This window comes from Gymnogyps californianus, chromosome 2 (assembly GCF_018139145.2).
Source record: "Gymnogyps californianus isolate 813 chromosome 2, ASM1813914v2, whole genome shotgun sequence".
In the NCBI taxonomy this organism is placed as follows: domain Eukaryota; kingdom Metazoa; phylum Chordata; class Aves; order Accipitriformes; family Cathartidae; genus Gymnogyps; species Gymnogyps californianus.
Genome location: NC_059472.1, coordinates 150,297,392 through 150,318,739, shown reverse-complemented (window position 1 = coordinate 150,318,739; position 21,348 = coordinate 150,297,392). Strand labels below are relative to the sequence as shown.

The 21,348-nt window shown below is 36.9% G+C and overlaps 1 protein-coding gene across 1 annotated transcript in view; it reads left to right on the top strand.

Annotated features, from left to right (window-relative positions):
* Positions 1-21,348, top strand: part of MPP7 (MAGUK p55 scaffold protein 7) — a 119,118-nt gene that overhangs the window by 73,670 nt on the left and 24,100 nt on the right. Inside the window, exons 7-11 of the mRNA XM_050892318.1 lie at positions 6,176-6,257; positions 7,199-7,284; positions 9,112-9,186; positions 9,801-9,997; positions 10,524-10,588. Of these exons, the coding sequence (XP_050748275.1) occupies positions 6,176-6,257; positions 7,199-7,284; positions 9,112-9,186; positions 9,801-9,997; positions 10,524-10,588 (505 nt within the window). The remainder of the gene's footprint in view (positions 1-6,175; positions 6,258-7,198; positions 7,285-9,111; positions 9,187-9,800; positions 9,998-10,523; positions 10,589-21,348) is intronic.

The following is a 21,348-nucleotide window of genomic DNA, read 5'->3' as shown; positions in this document are numbered from 1 at the left end:
CCATGGAAAATATAAAAAATGTGAGAGAACTCAGTTCTTCAGTTTAAGACTGCTTAGTTAATTTACCAAGGCGAAAACAGCCTTATAATGGAATCTGTGGTAGACCTATTACTGGGAAGAGGCAAAGGGCAGGAGCTAATTGCAGCCTACAACTACTTGACAGTGGGGAGCTCACAAGGACAGTAGAGTCAAACTCTTCTCAGCAGTGAAAGATGCTAAAACACAGGGCAATGGCCATAAGTTGCAGCCCTGGGAGGTTTAGACTGAGAATTAACAGAAGTATTTCATTAGGTGGGAAGTCCAGCACTGGAGCAGACTAACTGGAGATGTGGAATCTCCAACCTATACCATAAGGCAATGGCTGACCTGATCTGGCATTGACAGTAGTCCTGCCGTGAGCAGGAGATTGGCCTGAATGACTTCCAAAAGCTGCCCTTTAACCAACATTTCTAAGATTGTACCTTATCTGTATGGGAAAGCAGTATTTGTGGTCCTTCCAAATCCCCAGCCTATCTTGATGTTTTATTTTTGTGGGAGAAGAGCTTATGGTGAGTTCTGTTTTGCATGTTACTTGTTCTCCAGGAAGACTTCGAAGAATAGTGTATAGTGTCCTCCTCCTCTTCTATAACCCACCTTCAATCCATTTTAACACTATTAATGTTAACGTCAAACATTAATTTCTTTGTCGCAGATTTATAGTGACTTATTATGACACCATCACCACAATACATAACAAACCTATTATTTGTGTCTTTGTCTTCCCTAGATTTTTTTTTTTTTTCTTCCCCCTTAGGTTGGGGAAAAGAAACATGGATAGTAATTCAGATAAGGTCTTACCAAAATCTTACCAATCTTACCAATATGGCATGGCAGAATAAATAAAGACAGGTTTATACTAGGTATATTAGATCTACTGCATTCATGCTTCCTGAAGTTATTTTACTAAATAAAAGGATATGCCATGATCTATGTTTACTAAACTATTTAAAATTTCATTTTCTATTTATTTCTATGTCTTTTTAATTGCTTTTCCTTCAGAGTTTGTTCTAAAGTCTTGGATATTCTTAGTACAGACCAAAGAGTCTCTACTTGTTCAGTTTATCTGTTCACTATTCTCCGGTCAAAAAGTCTGACTTCCACTTGCATCGTTGTATCAGGATTCTTGCTACTGAGCTTGAGATGGAGGTACCATACAATATTTTTTCTGGGATGGAGATTGTCTGGTTTCTTGACTTGAAGATACTGAGCTCTTTGAACTTTTCTTTCACCTTAGATACATTCTCATTCTCTATTTGTACACACAAACAGCAGAGATTGTTTTTCTGCAAAGCAGTAAGATTTACACCAGTTGCACACCCTGGATGTTCTTGAATTGGATATCTCCTTTGGATGACTTTCAACAGTACTCTCTGTGAAGCAGATTAGGCACTCTCAACTTCTTTGGACTATATCTAGTGACCATTTTTATATAAAACTGCACCACATTTCCTCTTTTATTTGTTCGTGCTTTTCTTTGAGTTAAGCACCTCACCGGTGTTCTGAGCTGGTGTTAATCACATATTAATGAAGCCTGAGTTCCCAGGAGTAATCATCTCAAAAGAGAGGGAAACACATGGTTTGTGGGAGGGCCTTCTGTTTGCCAGATTTCATCAGTTCAGAAGTCAGTGCTGAACTTTCCTCCAGTTTTTTTGAAGAGATGATTTAAACTTTTTGTTAATCCTTCAACAGGTTTTTTTTTTTTTTTCCTAAATGCTCAATTAGCAAATGCCATTCTAGCAGCATCTCGCTCAAGCAAGGTAAAATTGTGTTAGGAGGTTTTATCTGAAGAAAGTAATTTAGAACATCTCTGAACCTTACATAAAGACAAGTAGAAACATCTCTTTTCAGAGATAGTCCAAAATTCACCTGGCTATAATTAGGCTTTTTATCAGATATCTTGGAGGGTTTTTACTTATGCCTACCTCTCCAGGGCTTTTTCAGCCACTGCCATGTTCCTGGTTAGCATTCCTGATATCGGAGATGTACAACCACGCTACCAGGAGTTCAACTCCTGGCCTCTCACGACTTCCAGCTCCCAAATGATATTCCAGGTTTGTTACAGCTGTCATGCAGTTATTCTGAATAGGATGCTTATTCACGTTAAGATGGTCGCTTCTTCATCACACAGATTCATTTCACATAAATTTAGCCATTTGAAAACTAATCTCTATGCTGTGTCTACAGTCAAGAGAAAAATAGGCAGCTCCAGAGAATGAACCATGCCATCTATCTAAGATGCCTACCTTAATGAAAGGATGATTCATTCTCCGGAGCTGCCTATTTCTTTTCATTAACTATAGGAGGAGCCTAGACACCTAGCTTGAACTAGATACCTGATTTCCATAGCTGAGCTTGGGTGAAATTAATTGTGGTGATTTAAAAGAGTCGTTTACATGTTCTGCCCATGCAGATTCTACAGCTCTTGCTTGCCTCTCACTCTGAGTCCCTGTAGCTGGGTTCTTACTGGTGAATGAACCCAACTATTTTACAGGGGGGATTAATTTGGGCGTAGGGACAGCTTTAGTGTGCATAGTCTACGTGTATGTGGGCATCAACTTTTAAATAACTCTTCACTGTAAGGTCGGTAACTGATATTTGTATTTGCATTTTCAATAGAGAATGAATTAAAATAAGGCTTGTTGAAGTATTTATTTGCATTCAACATCTGCATGTGTTTTTGTTTAACTGAAAGGTATGCAAAAATATTACTGATGTTTCAAACTCTCTTATTAGTAATTTATTTTACAGGCTAGTCTTTCTTTAAAAATAGAGGCTTATAATGTTTATATTCTGGAACCAGCAGATAAATGGATGAACTAATAAAGCTCACATCTGTGAAACCCTAAGTGATGCTCACCAATCAGTGTTACTACATTAAAAATGAAAAAAAAAACCCCAAAAACCCCAACAACCCAAAAAACAGTGAAAGAGCCTTGCTGAAGGAGCTTGTAGTATTTTTAGTGCTTTTGCATGGTATACCTTTAAACATTTTCTTAGTCTGATCACCATATGGCTCCCAAACTCCTTATTTTTCCCTTTAAAAGTATTTTAAACTGAGCTATGCTATTACATCTGTATATGTCTCATTTAGGGTAACTTACACTTTTGGCTAGCAACACTGAAAATATTTTCCAGCTCTCAAGGTCCAGTCTAACCTTCTTCCATTTTTAAAGCTCTAAATGAGGAGCTGCACTGCACATGTAACTGAAAGTACTGGAGCTGAACATCTCATAAGGAGAAATTCTTGCCAGATTATATATACCTCATAGTTTAAGCAGGGCTGGCAGCAGTACAGGAGAAGCTGCTTTTTCAGAAAATCAGCTCTTCGGGTTTTCAAAAAGAAATCCACTTGTGTTTGATGATTTCTTTCTAAGTGTTCTAAATTGTTAGGGAAGGGGAATTTAAGGAACACCTTTTTTTCTTTGTATACTCTAAGTACAACAAAAATACGTAAACTCAAATCGTGCTTTTCGTGGGCCTGCCCATTCAGTTTGAGTTTGCCATAGAGGAGTTATTGACAGTGAGCTAACTTGGGTTAAATAATTTCCCTGTAAATTCGAACTTGATTTTGTGCTTTGTTTGAAAGTTCCAATTTACCTGTTATCTTTACTGGGGCATCTTTCAAATCGGCTAATCTGTGCTAGGAAAATTCATTTTGTGCTAGTAGTGATAATTGCACAGAGCATAAAGTGACTGTTCCACTTGGACAAGAGCCTTATTGTTACTTCTAGATGCCGTCTGGGTCAATACTGTGGTCTTTGATCGCACACAAGCTTTTTTCTAGGGTCTGTCTGAAAACAAGGGGAAGTGAAGTACCCGTTTTCAGACATCAGTGCTGGGGTAGCTGGGTGGTCACAGTGGAAGGCTGTCAGTCATCGCTTGCCTTTTGCATTCGGTAGCATTTAATAGTGTTGACTCCTAGGTAAAAGGCATAAAGCCTTTCCGTTCAAGGCTTTTTCCCTAATTAATTAGGAGAGCCTCTGTTTTATATGGACAATATAGTGGAAATGTCCTGTATTTATATTTGGCTCTAGCATCCTAATGCTGCTTTTTTTCTTTTTGATGGATATATTCAGAAAAAAGTTGCTTTGTACTTTTAAACAGATGTAACTTTCCAGGTATTAATAATAAACTTCAAATTAATAGCTGTTGCTGCAAGGTCAGAACTTAATATTGAGATATAGGCTAGAGGGGTTAATGCTTTGTTTAATATATTCCTAATAGTATACAATTCTTTTTGCACAGAAGTCTAATTGTGAGTTTTTGAAGTGAGATTAGCTGCAGCTAAATCTTTATCTTTTTGAAACTCTGAGACTCATTTGAAACTGTAATACAAACAAATGCTTACTGATGTAATTACATTATAAACAACACAAGAATAAGGCTGGCAAATTGCAGAATTACTTTGCTTATGGATAGAATTTCATACTAATAAATTTAAGATGTAAAATAAAATGCACAAACACAGCACATCAATTTTGCTGTGGAGTGCTGGCTACTGTTAAAGTTTCAGCCAAGGATAATATTGTGTGGTGACTGTTTTAATTTTTCTCTATTTGCAATAAATGCAGCTTGCATATAGTAAAATATAAATTAATCTCCCATTTTTGTCTTGTGCTGTATTTCCATCTTAGAGGCAGAGGGAAAGGGAAACAAGTTTATTTACAGTCAATAAAATTGTTAACTGTAGTAAAATGTCACCTTTGTTATTTACTTGTACTTGTTTCAGCTTCACATCCATGAAACACTTAAAAATTGAAGTAGTGATAAATATGATGTTCATGTTTAATCAAAACAGAGAAAGCTAGCTGTAAAAGCAATTTAATTATTCAAGGAACTTTATAAAGTACTTCTGTACCTTACTTCAAGCACAACGCTTCTCTGATGGAAGGGAATTCGAACCAGTGATGGCAGAGTGCACATAGAACTGTCTTGTACTCAGAGGTGAAGTAATACTGTTCATTCACTAATCACAAATATGCAAATTTTCAGAAAATTGACTTACCTGCCAGAGTCCTAAACATCTCTGTTAATTAACAAAGTTAGCGCTATCGCAGGTAACTAATGACATTAACAGGGCAAAGTAATCACGTGCAGGTAAAAAGCTGTTGGCCAGGAGGTGCTTTTTTTGTGTTGTTTTTTAAAAATACTGGATCAAATAACCTTTTTGGAGGTGATTATACAGTACGACTTATCTAGCTAAAATCCCCCTCGTTATTCTGTGGATTCTGTCTTCCAGAGCAGGGCCAGCATTTCCCCCCTCACTCCTTCCCATCTGCCTGAAAGGACTGGCACCACAGCTTAGGCAGCGGCTCCGTGCCTCCGCGTCCCTTCCCTTCTCACTTGTCACTGCTGCTGCCTGCTGCTTCCCCATCACCTTGTGCCTCTTTTCAGCGCACCCTCGTAGTTCTAGTTACAAAGGCATTTTTCTCATCTGGACAGCTGTTCGCTGGAAATTTAACTACATGATGTCATTTTACCTAAATGCCTTGTGGTGTGTTTGTGTAATGTATGAAAACAGTCATGACTAACTCGGGAAATGTTCCCCTCCTCTGCATTTCTGTCCCGCGGGTATTCCAGGTAAGCCCTGACGTGCAGGGGCATTTCTCAAATTTGTGTTTTATTTACTGATAATGCTGTAAAGCAAAATGATGATCAGTGGGTGCACAGGCAGTTCTGAGCATAAAGTGCAACAATTACGAACACAGATAAACTTTTTGTACCCATAGTCTGTAGCATGGCCTGTTTTAATGTAGGAACAACAATTTATCAGTTTTCAGCAGTAGTTTAGTACAGTTTTAGCAGCAGACTCAAGTAAGGTACACTGCAGTTAACATTAAGTTGAAAAGTAAACTTTTTCTGTCATTCATCCTTTTTTTTAAAGCTGTGGACATACAGAATGCATGAGTTACTTCTGAATGGAAAAGAAGTCACATTTTAAGAGGATGGTAATAGAGCAACATATTTTGTATATTCTTTTCATGACCAAGTATCATTTCTGGCTTATTCACATATCGGTACGATGTCAACTTCTTGCAGTTTTACATAGCAAAGTTTTTTAGTGTAGTGAATTAAAATTATGGTGAGATTAACAAAATAACTGGGTTTTTTTTTTTCTTTTTTTTTTTTACCCAAGGGAGCCACTATTAAAAGGGATGAACATACTGGTGCAATTGTGGTGGCCAGGATAATGCGTGGAGGAGCTGCAGATAGAAGTGGTAAGGTGTTGCTGCTTGGCACTAGCCATTCAAGTTCTAGAACTCAGAACTAGATGAGATAAAATGGCATATTTTGTAGAAATGAAATACATCACTATCACAAACAAAAATATTTGGGGCCTGGACAGTTTTCCGAAGTGATATTTCAATACTGGTGAAAGTATTCATGCTGAATTTTTTACCCAATTCAGTTGCAACCAGGTATCTTTGAGTTAGCAGATACAGGGGAGATTTTTTAGATATATCGTGGTTTGTTTCCAGTTGAAGACATCTACTTAGAAATGATGGGGTATGCCAAGATTACAGCCTGCTGATGGAGGAACTCAGGATGGTTGCATTATTTTATATTAGGACATCCATTTGGAGTTTCAGCTGGTAATTCTCTAAAATACCAGCACATCCTTGACTGCCATTGTTTAGTTTGGGATGCTCAAAGTCTGCAACAACTCAAGCAAGAGGTCCTGAATTATACTCTAAAGTGCCTCTTTTCACTGAAGAGAATCTAGGACAGCTGTGTTTCACACTTGGATGGGGTAATGGAGTAAATCTAGATAGATATATTATTAAATTAGCAAGCATTTGTGCCACAAATTAGCACTCACAGCCTAAGTGATCTGTTCAGTACTTGCAGCTGTGTAGCAATAAGAAAGTAGTATGAGTAGAAAAAGAATTGGCACAGACGTTTTTCAAACATCTGCATAAAAGTCTGGAAAAGTCATAGAGAAATGGTACTAATTTTTGGGAGGAAGGAAGGGAGGTGAGTAAACCAACCATCTCAAACTTATCTGTGAGGACAGTAGCTGCTGTTGTGTTCACCATATATTCCTGCTTTTAAGTTAGAGCTTAAAGTGGATGAACGAGGGAGAAAAAAGCTGAATGTTAATGGCATTTTTTGTGTAATACATAGCTACATTTTAACAACTCCTCTTTGTCTTCTGTAGGTCTTATTCACGTTGGTGATGAGCTGAAGGAAGTCAATGGGATTCCCGTAGATGATAAAAAACCTGAAGAAATAATACACATTTTGGTAAATACTAAACATTTTGAAATTAATTTAGAGGAGTCAAGAAAAAGTAATTAGACTTATGATTTCTGGCGTATTTCTTAGAAAAAAAATATTCTACAATAATGCCTTTTCTTTCAGTGCCATCATTTACAAACCTCTATTTCCTTTCTCTTAAAGAATGATTTTCCACACATTACCTATATATGCAATTACAGATTACTTGTAAAGAGTTAACGACAGTAATATGGCTATAAATATGTTGCAGAATGTTGCAGACCTCAATGTATAATCTACAGTTTTTAAGGCACACCATGATCTGTTGAATTCAAACTATTTTAAATGTATTCATTAATAACATGTTAACTCCATGTGAAAATTAATTCATAATACATGTACTTGATAGACTGTATAACTGGTATATTAAGATTATATTTTATATGGATTTGCAGTATATAGCCATGTATATGAGTATGTTTGCACTCCTCTGAACTACACAATCTCTAAAGCCAGCCTAATTAGTCACTTACGGGGACCACTATTACGAATTAAGTAATTTAGACTTTTTCAGAAATATTTCATATTTTTACAGCAAAGAAACCGATGAGGGTCATGACAGCTCTTTATATTCATGGTGTAGGCATTACTATATACATAAATACCTTGCTGTCCTGCTGAATTGAGTGGCTGTCTCACAGTTTTGGTTCAATAACCGAGATGATTCATTTCAAGTGTTAGCCTGCTGATATTCATACTTGCTTTATGGTTTTGTGTTCCCTACAGAAACATATTTTCCTGCAAAAATTAATATTTAAAAATCTCTAGAAACACAATAGCACTAGAAAAGGTGTGAACAATTTCCCCATTTACCTCCTTGAGGTACAATATAAACATCAAAAGCTAGTTAGAGCTTGTTTCAAAAGTAACAGAATTATTGATTCCAGTCCTATGGCTGGTGAAATAAGAACTTGGCTGCTGCTTGTCAAACAGTGAGCACTTGGATCACAGACATGCCAGCAGAAGTATGTCTCGCTTGGTAGTGGACAGGCCTGTTTCCATTTTGCTTAAATCGTTGGCTGTCTGTTGCACTCTGCTAGTTTTATGAAACTTGTCGGCTGCATGCAATAGTAGCAGAGGCTCCAGCTGATTAGCACTTCCTTCAATAGCAAAATGTTCACTGAGGCAGTGGGAATATATTGTGGTTAATAAGTAAAATGCAGCCAGACACACTTTAAGTGGGATATAGGGAAAGATGAATGGATGAGGTGGTTGATGATGGCTAACTTGTTTTAAGATTTATAGTGGAGGGCTTTTTTTCCATTTAGTACACGTAGTCTATTCAAATATGTTTTTCTTTTCTAGTTTCTTAAAGTTGCCAAAAGAATAAATCCCCCCAATAGTTTTATATGATAAATATGGCACAAGCCTGTTTGAATTTTTCTATCAGTTTTTTTTGAAAAATGAAATGTTAGTTGGATTTTTCCAGGGATGTCCAAACTGTGCCAGGAGTCCAGCGGTTGCTTCTAATGTGTATACATTTTAGCTGTAGCATTTGCTCCTGCTGTCAGTACAGAAGCGGGACCTCTGAAACATGCAGGTCCCAGTTTTTAACAGTCCATCTCTGCCCACCAGTGAAGCAAATAAAACTGAGCATTTCAAGTGGGTATTTTAATCTTTGCAGTGCAAAGTTTGGTATGGTGGAGCTGTCAAACTCCATGGATCATGTTTGGGAGAGGATAGACTCATTATATTTGAGTATTTTTAGATTAATTTTAATTTCTTTTCCTTTTAATATTTCTTTGAAATGTACAGCTTAATTCTCAGTGCATTTTCTTTTCAAATGTTCACTAGGCTCAGTCTCAAGGAGCAATTACATTTAAAATTATACCTAGTGTGAAGGAAGAAATGCCAGTGAAGGAAGGCAAGGTAGGCAAGACTATTTCAGAGCTATTGCAGTAACTGTTATGATGAGGATATATATTGTTTGCTTGGATGACAGAACCAAGAATGTGATTTATGCCTCCGGACTCAGTTTTTCTAATGTGACAATGTGTAGTGCACTGTACACTTCAATACTCACGTGCTGGATTTACAAGTGGGTGTAACATGGTTCTTAAGCCCTAACTCTACAGCCGTGAAGTTGACACAGGTAATCTTCCGTCTTCTGCGAGGACCTGGCTTGTACTCCAAGTACTCCTTTTCTTCCATCGTACACTGGGTAGAAGACACTTGATAGCACCTTGGTTCAAAAGTATCTTCTCTTCTGTCCCATATGGGCACACTATTCACTTGCGGAGTCCTATTTGCCTTGGATCATAGAGCCTTTACTACATTGGGATTGCGGTTGCAGAAGCAATGAATTTAACATTCCCATATGAACTTCTAATGTTCGACGTCCATAAGGATGTTTTACAGCAGTAAATGTTTATTGGTTTACATTATTTAGTTCAACGGTTTTGAACAGTAAAAGCAAAAAAGGGAGATACCTTTGGATTACATTTAATATTTTGATTCTAAAGACAAAACACGGTTTGTTTCAGATGTTTATCAGAGCCCTATTTGACTATGATCCTAATGAGGATAAAGCAATTCCTTGTAAAGAAGCTGGACTTGCTTTCAGAAAAGGAGATATCCTTCAGATCATGAGCCAGGATGATGCAACCTGGTGGCAGGCCAAACACGAAGGTGATGCCAATCCCAGAGCAGGCTTGATCCCTTCAAAGCATTTCCAGGAGAGGTGAGCTACTGAGAAGCATAGTTACATTATTTTTTGTAGTAAGAGAAGACACGTATTTGCCGAGTTGTTAAGTTAGCATAGTTGTCATATGTAATGCTCATCGATTACATGGGTATGATAAACCTGCATTTGCAGCAAGACAACTGAACTTGGAAACCTGTTGCTGAAATACTTTGGATTTCCTTATTTGTCTGGCTAGAATTAGTAATGGCAAAAACTGATAGGATAACACTGATCCAGATTGAACGAAAAAACATATGGAAAATAGCACATCAGTATCTGTATCCACACTGATGTACTATGCAGGAATAGGAACTGCAGCAGGTTTTGGAGAGCTTACAAAAATTTGAGGCTGAGGATTTAATTTTTTTAGATTGTGAATAGATTGCATTGTTTTAAGTTAATTTCTTATAAAATCTTCCGGATATTTTGCAATAGTCTCATGATGTTAAGTGTTTATTAATCCCAAACTTGCAGTGAAAACTGAGGAGTTTGTGTCTTTCCCCTACCACCTCCCATTTTATAGGAGATTTGCACTAAGAAGACCAGAAGTGCAGATTCAGCCACTGAAAATTTCCAACAGAAAATCATGTAAGTCTGTTAACCTGGAATAAAAATCATATTCTAGATCTCTAACCTTATAAAATAGCAGTTTGTTTCAGCCCTGTGACTACAGGATGCATTTCTTGTGGGCACAATAGCTTCTTGATCACATTGTATCAGTAGGAAAATAAATATAAGAGCTGAAATTAAAAGCTTTAAAAGCAGCTAACAATTTTCCCCAACCCTCTGACTTTGTTTTTGAAGCACTGAGCCCAATTAATGTTTTGATATATAATATTTCAAAGGTTGAAGAGTGTTCTTTTCCTGTTGACATAGTACAGAATTGACTCAACAGTTTATATAATTTGGACTGCATCAATACAGTGAAATTTCTATTGAGAGTGAGATAAAAGGTCAGATAGTGTCCTTCCCCATATAGTTGGTGATTTTTTGTGTCCTATGAAGCAGCACAAATTTTCAAAAGTCAGGACATTCAGTTCTTTGACAGGCTTTCACAGAAACACTTCTTACTGGTTTTTGAACAAATTCATTCTTAATAGTCTCTGTTTTTAAATACAGTAGTTGCACAATATAAGAAAAATAAGCTCTAAGAAAGGGCATACATCGAAACAAATATTTTCTTTCCACTGGAATTTACATCAACATCTGTTTTAAGTATTATTGCATATTTTACTTGACCTGTTATTTCTTTCAGTTGTACAGACTCATAACAAAGTGAGTACAATGTAAGAAACTATCACTCTTCAGTAGGATCTAAATCTTAAATACAAACATGTTTGTGAGTTCAACTAGAAATACTCAGAAAGTGGTCTAAAATTTCCAACCATCTTTCATTATCCAACATTAAAACAAAAAGTATGGATACTATGGCAAACAGTGGATGCTGGCACACTAAGTGCAAAACTCAATGCTTTTAACTTTAAAACTTCTCACCGAGGTTTCTATTGCAACTTTCCTAACTTTTTGCTATGGCTTTTGTGTTCTGAGGTTTGACAATTACTGTTAGTTTTCTAATAATCTGCATTTTCTATCTTTCATTCCATTTCACTATTTGATTGTGTGTCCTAATGCTATTGTTAACTCCAAAGCCCTTGATTAGCTTTGTGATTACAATAACAGACTATATGATTGCACTATAGCTTTTCTAATTTACATAGATCTTAGAAACAAAGAGGAGCTCCTCCAGCTTGTAGTAAATCTGTTGTTTTTCTAGGTTCTAGGTCAAGTTGCTCTGCCCCAGTTTTGGAAAAGTGTCTGATCCCAGGGTATAGCTATTTCTCTCTGTCCACTGTTCTTGAATCTGGATAATACCCTCAACAAGAGCCTTCAATTAAGGTGGCACTGGTGCTTTTGAAGAGGTAAATCAGCTGCTGCAGCAACACTGCATGATTCCTTTTGTAACGGACTGCATCTTTTTAGTGACCTTCAAGTGAAAGGTTTTACAAGATGCATCTCACCCTTCCAAATAGGCAGCCTGAACTTGATTGGGAATTGCCAACATTACAACCCAAAGACCCACAGTACAATGTCTACTATTGTTGTCTCTGCTGTTTCCACTGACTTTGCCTTAACTAGCTTAAACAAGGGAGAAGAGTTCCTCTCTTCCTCCCCTTTCCTTTAAAACATGACAGAGCCTTAGGGTCAAGCAGTATGCCTATTATCGTTCTCTTTTAGACTTTCTTTAAACAAAGCAAGGTCCAGCTAAATACCATGTAGAAGGCAGTGGTGCCTCTTGAAGGAGGAGAGACTGCAGAGTAATGTAGGTTTGTCATTTTCTCTCTTCCCTATTTCTTAGGACAATCTGCTGCTACATCTGCCAGATTTCCATGGGAAGAGGGGGAGTGCTGTTCTGAGTAGAGGTCCATCCCTTAATCCAAAGACTAAACATGTCTTTAGTGCTGGGAGGGAATTCAGATCCTTCATAGAGGAGGCATTTTAAGGACCAGAATTCAGCTATAGAAAAAATGTTGTGACGAGGTTGCTTGAGTTGCTCTCAGGAAAACCTTCCACTTGCTTGGCTTTTCAAGAAGATTCCATGTAAGCTGGGAAACTCCGTGCCCTTGTGATCTTTCTAAAGTTAGGCAGCTTTTTCATGTTACCAAGCACGGCAGTGAAGCTGTGAGATGTGGAGGCCGTGTCTGTATTTGTGCACAGCAATCACCTTGCCAAAACTGGGAGATGCTGGAAAATCACGCATTGCTCAGCTGAACAAACAGCATACTGCCAGTATCAGAAACGTGTAAGGAAGGTGACATAGAGAACAGAAAATTGGAAAGGACTGCTGGGTCTGATTTTTTTTTTTTAGCCCTTTTCTGTATTGTGGGCTATGGCCCACTGATTATTGTCCTCTAAAGTTTTATTTAACAAGTTCCCATGTAAGGAGGTGGGAAATTGGTAATGCTTGATTTCATCTGATTCTTTTTTAATCCTGTACTACAGGCCTTCAGCTTGATATAGGGTTCTCCAATGTTTGGAAGGGTAATTGTGTGGGGAAACTGATGTTCTGTATATCTTCCTGAACTAGCTGTATATTGAGAGGTTGCTTGCTATTGCAGTTGATCCCATCCAATTGTATGACCTGAATTTCCTTAGCAGTTTGGAGGGAAAGGGCAATTTGCCAGCTAATATTCTTATAGCTTCCCAAAGATGAAAACCTGTTGACTTCAACAGAGCTGCTAATGAAAGTCCCGTTCCTGGCAGGACTGGGAGTTGCACTAGGAAGCTTTCTTGAAACATGGTAAGTAGCACTGTATGTCGGCCTGCTCTGTTCAGTCAACTCATTCCACAGATCCCATGTTTTGTAACAAGGGAGAAACCTGGGTACATGCCTTTGTTCTTAATAGGGAGAATCAAGGAGAAATATTCTATTTTCCTGGATACCCAGAAAATGTGAGTCAGCTCTGGTTTCTTAGGTGGGCTTCCAGGGTGGTAGTGTCCTTCTACTTGAAAATTAATCTAAAAATTAGTCAAAATCGTATAACATATGAGAAGTATCCTACAACTTCTTTTTTTCCTCTCTTCTCAAGCCAGTTCTGGAACTGGGAAGGACTAGAAAAAGAGCGCTCTGAAACATAGTCAGTAACTGTATTTAAAGTAACATTAACATCCATCAGGATTTGTTTTGATAATTAAGTATGTTTCAAACGCTGCAAGGAGCTGGATTGGATTACTTTGGGGAAGCCTTCTTTCTGTTTCCCATTTTGAATTTTTTACTCTTTTCAGCATAGCAATGCATGTTGTGTAAAGTTGTTAATCTGTGCACATACTTGTGTATCATAAATTTGGAAGCAAAATAGAAGTGGGCTTTTTTGGTGATGCTTGTATGTATACACATATTGAGAAAAGAGAGTAGAGGGTACTTTCCACAGAACTTTTTTCAGTGCAAATAATTCTTGCTGAAAAACCAGAAACCCAATGTAGTTCTAAATTATTAAAAGGATCAGTTTATAGTGGAAATGCCAATTCTTAGTTTCACTTTAATAGCCAAGTCAACTGTTTCATTGTGTCTATATGTAAAGTGAATATAAGTACAAGTAAATACTTTAGCTTTGTGGAAGATACATACACACACCTCTCCCAGCATTTAGCCATTTTCTTGAAAGACAAAACAGCATCATTCTCACATTGCACCAGTTAAAATGAAAAACCTTTAACATGTCAGGTGTACACTGGAGGAGAGGGCAAACCAGTGTACAGTCCATATTGAAAGGTAAGTGAAATCACACTTTTTCATTTGCAAATGGAGAAGGTGCATAGTTTGGTATCTGGGAGTAAGGTCAAAGGAAACTGATAGTATAGGTGGAGCCTATGCTGACAAGAGATGGTTTTACATTGAGAGGAAGACGCAGAAAAAGTAGGAATAAAGAAGTAAAGGGAAAAGCAGGGAAGTGAAATTTTGTATTGAGGATGAAGAAAAGGAGAAAGTATTGCAAAGGCAATGGAAGAACAGATGGACAAAAGCTGCCCATAAACCCCGTTAGGCAGAACCCCACGGCGGATGGGCTTTGAAATGATTAGATTAACGCAATGAACAGTATTATGCAAGAGCATTACTATAGTCAGTGTTTGCACTATAGTTCAGTTGTTTCTTGATTACGTTTAAATCAAACACTAGCGTATTTGTTTTGTTAAAGTTTTTGAAATGGTGAATGCAAATATTATCAATAGGAACTCTGACCTGTTTTGTTATTATTGGTAGAAAACCTCAGTAAGTCCAACGTTAATATTTGATAAGTTTTAAAAGCATGAGATAAGTGGCAGTTAGATGTGCTGACCTGCTGATAAGATTGATAGTGTTACTTCCCAGGCGCTGGGGTAGTGCAGAAATGATGGAGGGATAACAAACTTCTCAAGCATTTTCAGCATTTTTCTCAATAGTTAACAGCAATGACTTTTCAGCAAAAAGCAATGTTGTGCATTAATACTATGGGAAAATTATACAGGGGAAAAAAATTATAAGAAAAAGCAGCATAGAAAAGAAAACCGGAAAATGGAATGAAAGTAAAGGAACAGAGATGCATGAGATTGTGTGAGTAGGACTAACACTCCACGTGTTGGGATGGTGAACGTGCAGTATACCTGATGCAGGGTGTGAGGGAGCTCTGTAGGACGCAGAGGGAGGTACAGTAGAGGTGTGTGGGGGCTGCATGCAGTCAGCTTTAGTGTGTCTGAGCTTGTGAGCCACTGCTGAATGCCAGCTCCGCAGAAACCTGCTCACCTGGTATTCCTCAATAATGCTTAACAGCATTCCTGGCTTTAGGAGGTCACCTTAGCTTGGGCACAACTTTGTAGCCAGAGCTGGCTCTGTGAGTTCTTGTGTCGCTGCATCCTGGCTAATGAGGAGTGACGTGAGACTCAGTACAGGGAAAAATTCATTTGCTTAATAGCTCTCAGGCTCTTAACTTGAATACAAAGGCTACTCATGCTCTGACTGTAATAGTCATTGCCAACAGACATGGTCATTCTTGCATTTGTAGCTTGCTTTAATTTGTAGATAAAACAGTGATCACCTGTTTTTTTTTTGAGGGGAAAAAAAAGTAAATTTCTTTGAATAACAACTAAATAACTTACTGTTCTGCAGTTTTATAAACTACAATAATCAACCAAGACATTATATTCCTTCAGCATAATTTTGCTTTCACAGCGGTTACTGTGTTTATTCTTATCTTATATATGTGTTGTCTCTGGTATGAAAATTACTGGTAATTTTATATTTTATGCTAGTGCAGCCTGTAACTTCTGTTAACTTGTGCAGTGCATGCATATGTGTATGTGTATATCCATACCCTGTGTGTATAGTTATATATAAATATGTATGTGTATGTAGCATATACGACAGAGCTGTTCAGAGATGTCTTTTCCATGAAAATACATTTGTTCTATATATTTAATGGTAAATGTAAATACTTACTGTGGCAAAGCCATCATCATATAGTTTTTCTAGGGCTTAAAACCGATTTTACTTTCAATTTTGATTTACCATATGTGATTGGCATTGTATGAGCAAGAGGAAATATTTAACTGCAGCCAAATGGTGTTCATTCAAACAAGATGTAACCCAGTTTATCCACAGATGAGCGTCTTGTGAATTGAAGATCGTGTTCTGCCAACAAAAGAATTTAAACAGGCTAAAAGAATGAATGCTTTGTACCACTTGTATTTGAAGACCAAACATTTAGGATAAATGTATAGTAGGACTCTTTTGCTTGTTATAATTGCTGCACAATCTTAACTCTGCCTTTCTTCTCAGTATTTTTCTGTGTTCATATTTGAAACTTGATTGCCCACCTGCAGGTAGTTATGAGTAAAAACAAAAAATAAACCAGACCTATAGAGTTAAATTAGCACATTAGCATCTTTGTTCAGAAGTCTCCTGTCCTTACAAACATTAACTTCCTGCTACCACAGAGAAATTAAGGAAACCTGAAGCTGGATGACATTTCAGTCAAGGTCACATGAGACAGAAGTGGAAACGGATCTCATAAACTCTTGCTCTGTCCTTCACCACAAGACTGTCCTTCTCCATTTTCCAAATTATCTTGCTAGAGATCCTGTTATCTGATGACGTTTTGAGAGGATTAAATTAGATCACCTTAGATTTCCTATAGCATGAATGTATATGTATCGTTCGATCTACAAAACTCTATAGGATAAAAACCTGCAAAACAGTATAAATGTCGATTGCTATGGGGGGTTGTTCACTAAAAAAATCATATATTCACTGTAATGCAGATTGTTGTACGTCACAATTTCTTGCTTACTAGAGTGAAATAGAATTTAAGGGATAATGTAACTTGCTTGTGATAAGAAACTAGAACAGAGCTGCTGGATCTAATTTCAGACTGAGAAATATTGAAGTAAGAATCTTTGATGGAAATATTGTTGAAAGAAAGTCAGCAAAAGCTAAAAATTTTAATCTGGTGCTGGACTGTTCCAAAGAGTTGAGGAGGACCCTGGAGTGGCACTGGTTTTCAACTTCATAAGTAATATAATTTAGGTGAGGCCCCCAAAACCAAATTTTAATATATTTCGGTTAAAATACATACAGAAATACAGTGTATGTGATACTGTTTTGCATTGTTATAGTTTAGCATACTGGCTACACTGAAATCTTTCTAAAATGAATAAAAACACCTACTTACTAAGCTTCCATTGCGCTTCTGTTTCCTATTTCTTTTTTCCCATTTATGTTTTGGTACTGCTTTGTTGTTTCATAATCCTCATCCATGACTATTTTCTTCGTAACTTCCTCTCCCTTCTTACCACACTACATTTAATTGATAGTATTTCTTCTCAGTGTTTTATTTGCTCCATGTTGCCTTATGTTTTTGGGTTTTTTTTTTTCATTTTGTCACTGCTTTTATTTTCCTGCTTCCCATCAGATTTCCTCCTCTTTAGTCTCTGTCCTCTTTTAGTCTTTTATTTGTTCCTACCAGATAAACACTTCTATTTCCTTTCTCATCCCACTTCAATTTAGTGAAACTGTATTGGCCTGAGGTCTACCCCAATTTTCTATGTCTCTAAACTTTGGAACTTTAGGCATGTATCTGCACATATCTGCTGCATGCGTACAACTGCTTCAAACACACAGAGCTGTATAGTGGTGAATCACAATACAAAGTTTCCTGACAAATAACCTCTGGCTTTACTAGGGACAGACAGTAGCCCTGGTAAAATTCCTGGTAAAGTTCAAATTGGGAGCTACATGTTGATGACTGTTTCATAGCTGCATTAAGCTACAAAGACCCACTGATTTCCCACATCTTTTCATTATAGACTGTTATCTTCAACCTTAGGAGTAGCCCAAGAAAGCCAAGAGCAGTATTAAGAAGGAAGACTTTTAACAAAACACAGAAAGTTCAGAACTCCTTCACTTTATCTCAGCATTGAACCTCAGCTTGTAGACATTTTGGCTTGTGCTCTCTAGGATCAGCTGGCTCACTTGGGAATCCTCACGTCTTTGATTTATGGATAAGACCATTCCCTTTCCTAGCAGGGGTAGCCCAGAAGCCTGGCTTCCCTTCAGCTGTTCTCAGCCTTGCTGCTGTAGCTCCACCATCTCCCACACTTGCAGGTCTCCTCTGAAGGTCTGCAGTGGTCAGGGTTGAGTGAGTGTATACCTGTGTGTACATACAGACCTCTTTTTCTCCTGGTCCAGTCTTCATGTTCATAAATGAGGAGTTGTCTGTTTCCAATGATAAAATAACAAACAGAATACTTTAAAATGCATAGTCACTAGTTAAGTCAAATAACTTTGTAAAGTCAGGAGACTTTTTAGATGTATTGATGTGAACTCGTTTTGAGCATTGGTGACTTGTTTTCAGGAGATACATTGCAGCCTATTGAAAGTCATGGAAATATAGAAAAACTTGTCATATATATCAGGAAGTGCAAGAGGTCTCTCAGCACAGAGAAGGAGAAAGAAATAGTACCTGGAAGCCAGCCTGCCATCCTAGGTCCAGCTTTAGGGTGTTTGTCACTTCAAGAACTGAGAGCTTTTAAGGTCAGGAAAGGAAAAAGGATCCAACGCTTTCACGTTCAACTCACAAAACTGTCGGCACTCTTTTAAGGCACCAAATGCGGTCAACCAAGCAGTGCTCACCTTAGAGGGCTTTCCAGCCTACTAAAACCATATGGTCACCTCGAGTGTAGAAATAAACTTTAAATAGGATTCAGAGAAGTCTTCCAAATTAATATTTTAAAACATAAGTCCTCAAGAAAAAAGATACCAAGAAATGATTCTGCTAAACAGTATTCTTCCCCTGGCAGAAAAGACTCTTGTATCCATTTCATGACATGGAATGGGAAAAGCTCTTCTGTGTAGTCAGATAGGCAGGAGAGTTTTGACCTAGCCTTTGTTTGGTACATCAGTTACGCATGAAAGATTGTAAAATATCTCCTGAACAATTTCTTTACATTCCGAGGAAAGACATGCTTCATGGAAACTTTTTGAAATATTTATATTTTATGCATATTTATCCAGATTCCAAAGGAAATTTGAATGAGATGTAGATTGTAAAATCTCTATATAAATCTAGACCTTAGTATATAATATCTTTGTGAACAAAAATTCATTATCTTTATCTTGCTTTTTTGTAAAAGCCCAAAGATGATTGTAAAAATGTATGTTTTCCACTATCAAGGAGGCAGAATTATTGACTTGCTATAGGTAAGCAGAAAGTCTTAAGTAGATCTGTTATATTAGGATAGTGTCAGAGAAAAAATGACAAGAGTATATAAATTCTTTCAGCATTTTTTCAGCTACAACTATAGACGTTCAAAAAAAATACAAAAAAACTCTCCAAAACCCAGCTCCAAGGGCAGTAGCAGCTGTTACTGTAAGTGCAGAAAAATACTGAGATCATGTTCATAGTAGCGATTCTTAGAAATTCTCGGTTCAGACTGATTAAATGGAATTAACAAACTTTGCATTTAATACCAAAGAGATCTTCCATGACAACTGGGTAAGGTCATTGCTACCAAATAAACAGTGGAAGAATCTCATATAGGAAATTTAAAGTGCACATAATATTTCAATGTCTTTTTAGGTTCTTTTCTAACTGAGTGTAGTTAAACATGTAAGTTAAACTCGGTGCCGGTATGTTGGTATATGCCTCAATATAATAGGTGCTATCAAGAGGATTTGAGAGTAGCTTACATAGCTAAATTTTTTCCTATTTATGAAGTATTAAACAATAATCTTTGTTTTTTTGGCTGTTCTAAGATGAGGAAGCGGTTGAGTGTGGTAGGTGCATTTTTCTTCTTCGATTTAACTTTTCTTTCTTAAGTTATGTTTTCACTCCATTTAATGATTTCCTTTTCTATTTTTCCTTTGTGCTTCTCAGAGGAAATTGAAGGTACATGTACAAAAGTTTCCCTGCATAGCCCAATAATTTTATTTAGAGAACATGTGTTTAGAATTAAATTGAATGTAGTCCAACGTTTCTAAGAGATGTTATACATATAATGCTTTTATATTGCCACCAAATACATTGAATCATCTTTTAAAGTAGATAAAAATACCAGAATATTCCTAGTTGCTTCACGTAAAGATCAGTAATTTGAACTACTGTTTTAAAGTGCTTTCTCTCTCTTGAACTTCTGGAAGATATGTATAGAAAAGTAGTATCATAAAATAATATTAGCAAAACTTGGGTGGGCTAGGATGGAAAGAGATGGTTCCAACTTAATTATATGGCCATGAGAGGTCTTGCATTTCTAATTAATACTGACGAAGTATTTCTCCGAGATGGTAGAAAGTTCATCCATGTAGTATCATCTTTACTGTTTTCCCTCTGAGTGTAGCCGGTTACTGTTATGCTTGCAGCATATGTTAAAGTAATAGCAGCTGATCTCTTGTATTCTTTTTTTTTAACTTGAGGCCTTTGTTTATAAAGGCATTAGAAATTGTAGCTCATATTTTTGATCAAAGGGCCTCTGGCATGTAAAAATATACATTATAGCTATTTTATATCAAATGAGAGGATGTGTTTTTGATCAAAAACCTTTCTGTCTAATCCAGTGAGCCAAAACTTAAAGCTAAAGTCTGATAATGTATAATTTACAAAAAAAAGCTTGATTTACATCAAATACGTTTTGCTTTCTTTTAAGTGGCATCATATTTTCTATTAACTGATAAGGTGTGAATAATACAGTGTTAGAATTCTTTTTAGAATGTTTGCTGTCATCACAATTTTTGCTTGAAAGGTAAAAAGATCAGTGTGCATGCTGCAAAATTCCAGAATATCTCCAGCTAAAATATAAAACAATAAATGTTGTTTTATGTTTTTAAGAAAATGGCTTATTGAAGGCTTTTTAATGCTATGCTTTGTACAGTTGTCATTTTTAAAGTAATTTCTTCTGTATTTTTTGCTGGGCTTCTAACTATTCTGCTTTATTTCTTGGCTCTTATTCTGTATGCTTTTACCCTTCGTCCAGAAGATGCTGAATGTGCTGGTCACAACAGTGGATCCTATCTAGGTGAGCAATTGGTTACAAAAGACAATTTCTTCCTTTCTTTCAGCTTCTTTTCCCTGGAACTACTGTGTCCACTTTGCTTTTGGGGGTAATCTGCATACAAACGTCCTTACTCTGCATGAGAAAAGCATGAATATTAAGGTTTTAAAAATGGCTCATTGGATTTGACATAAAGGGTTTACGTAGTGTATGCCTTTATCTGGTTAAACATAAGCTACTAAAATACTGGTTTGATTTTTTAAGTCAAAATAAAAAATATATATAAATTTGGGAAAAATATTGACTTTTAAAGTACATTAAGTAAGCAATGT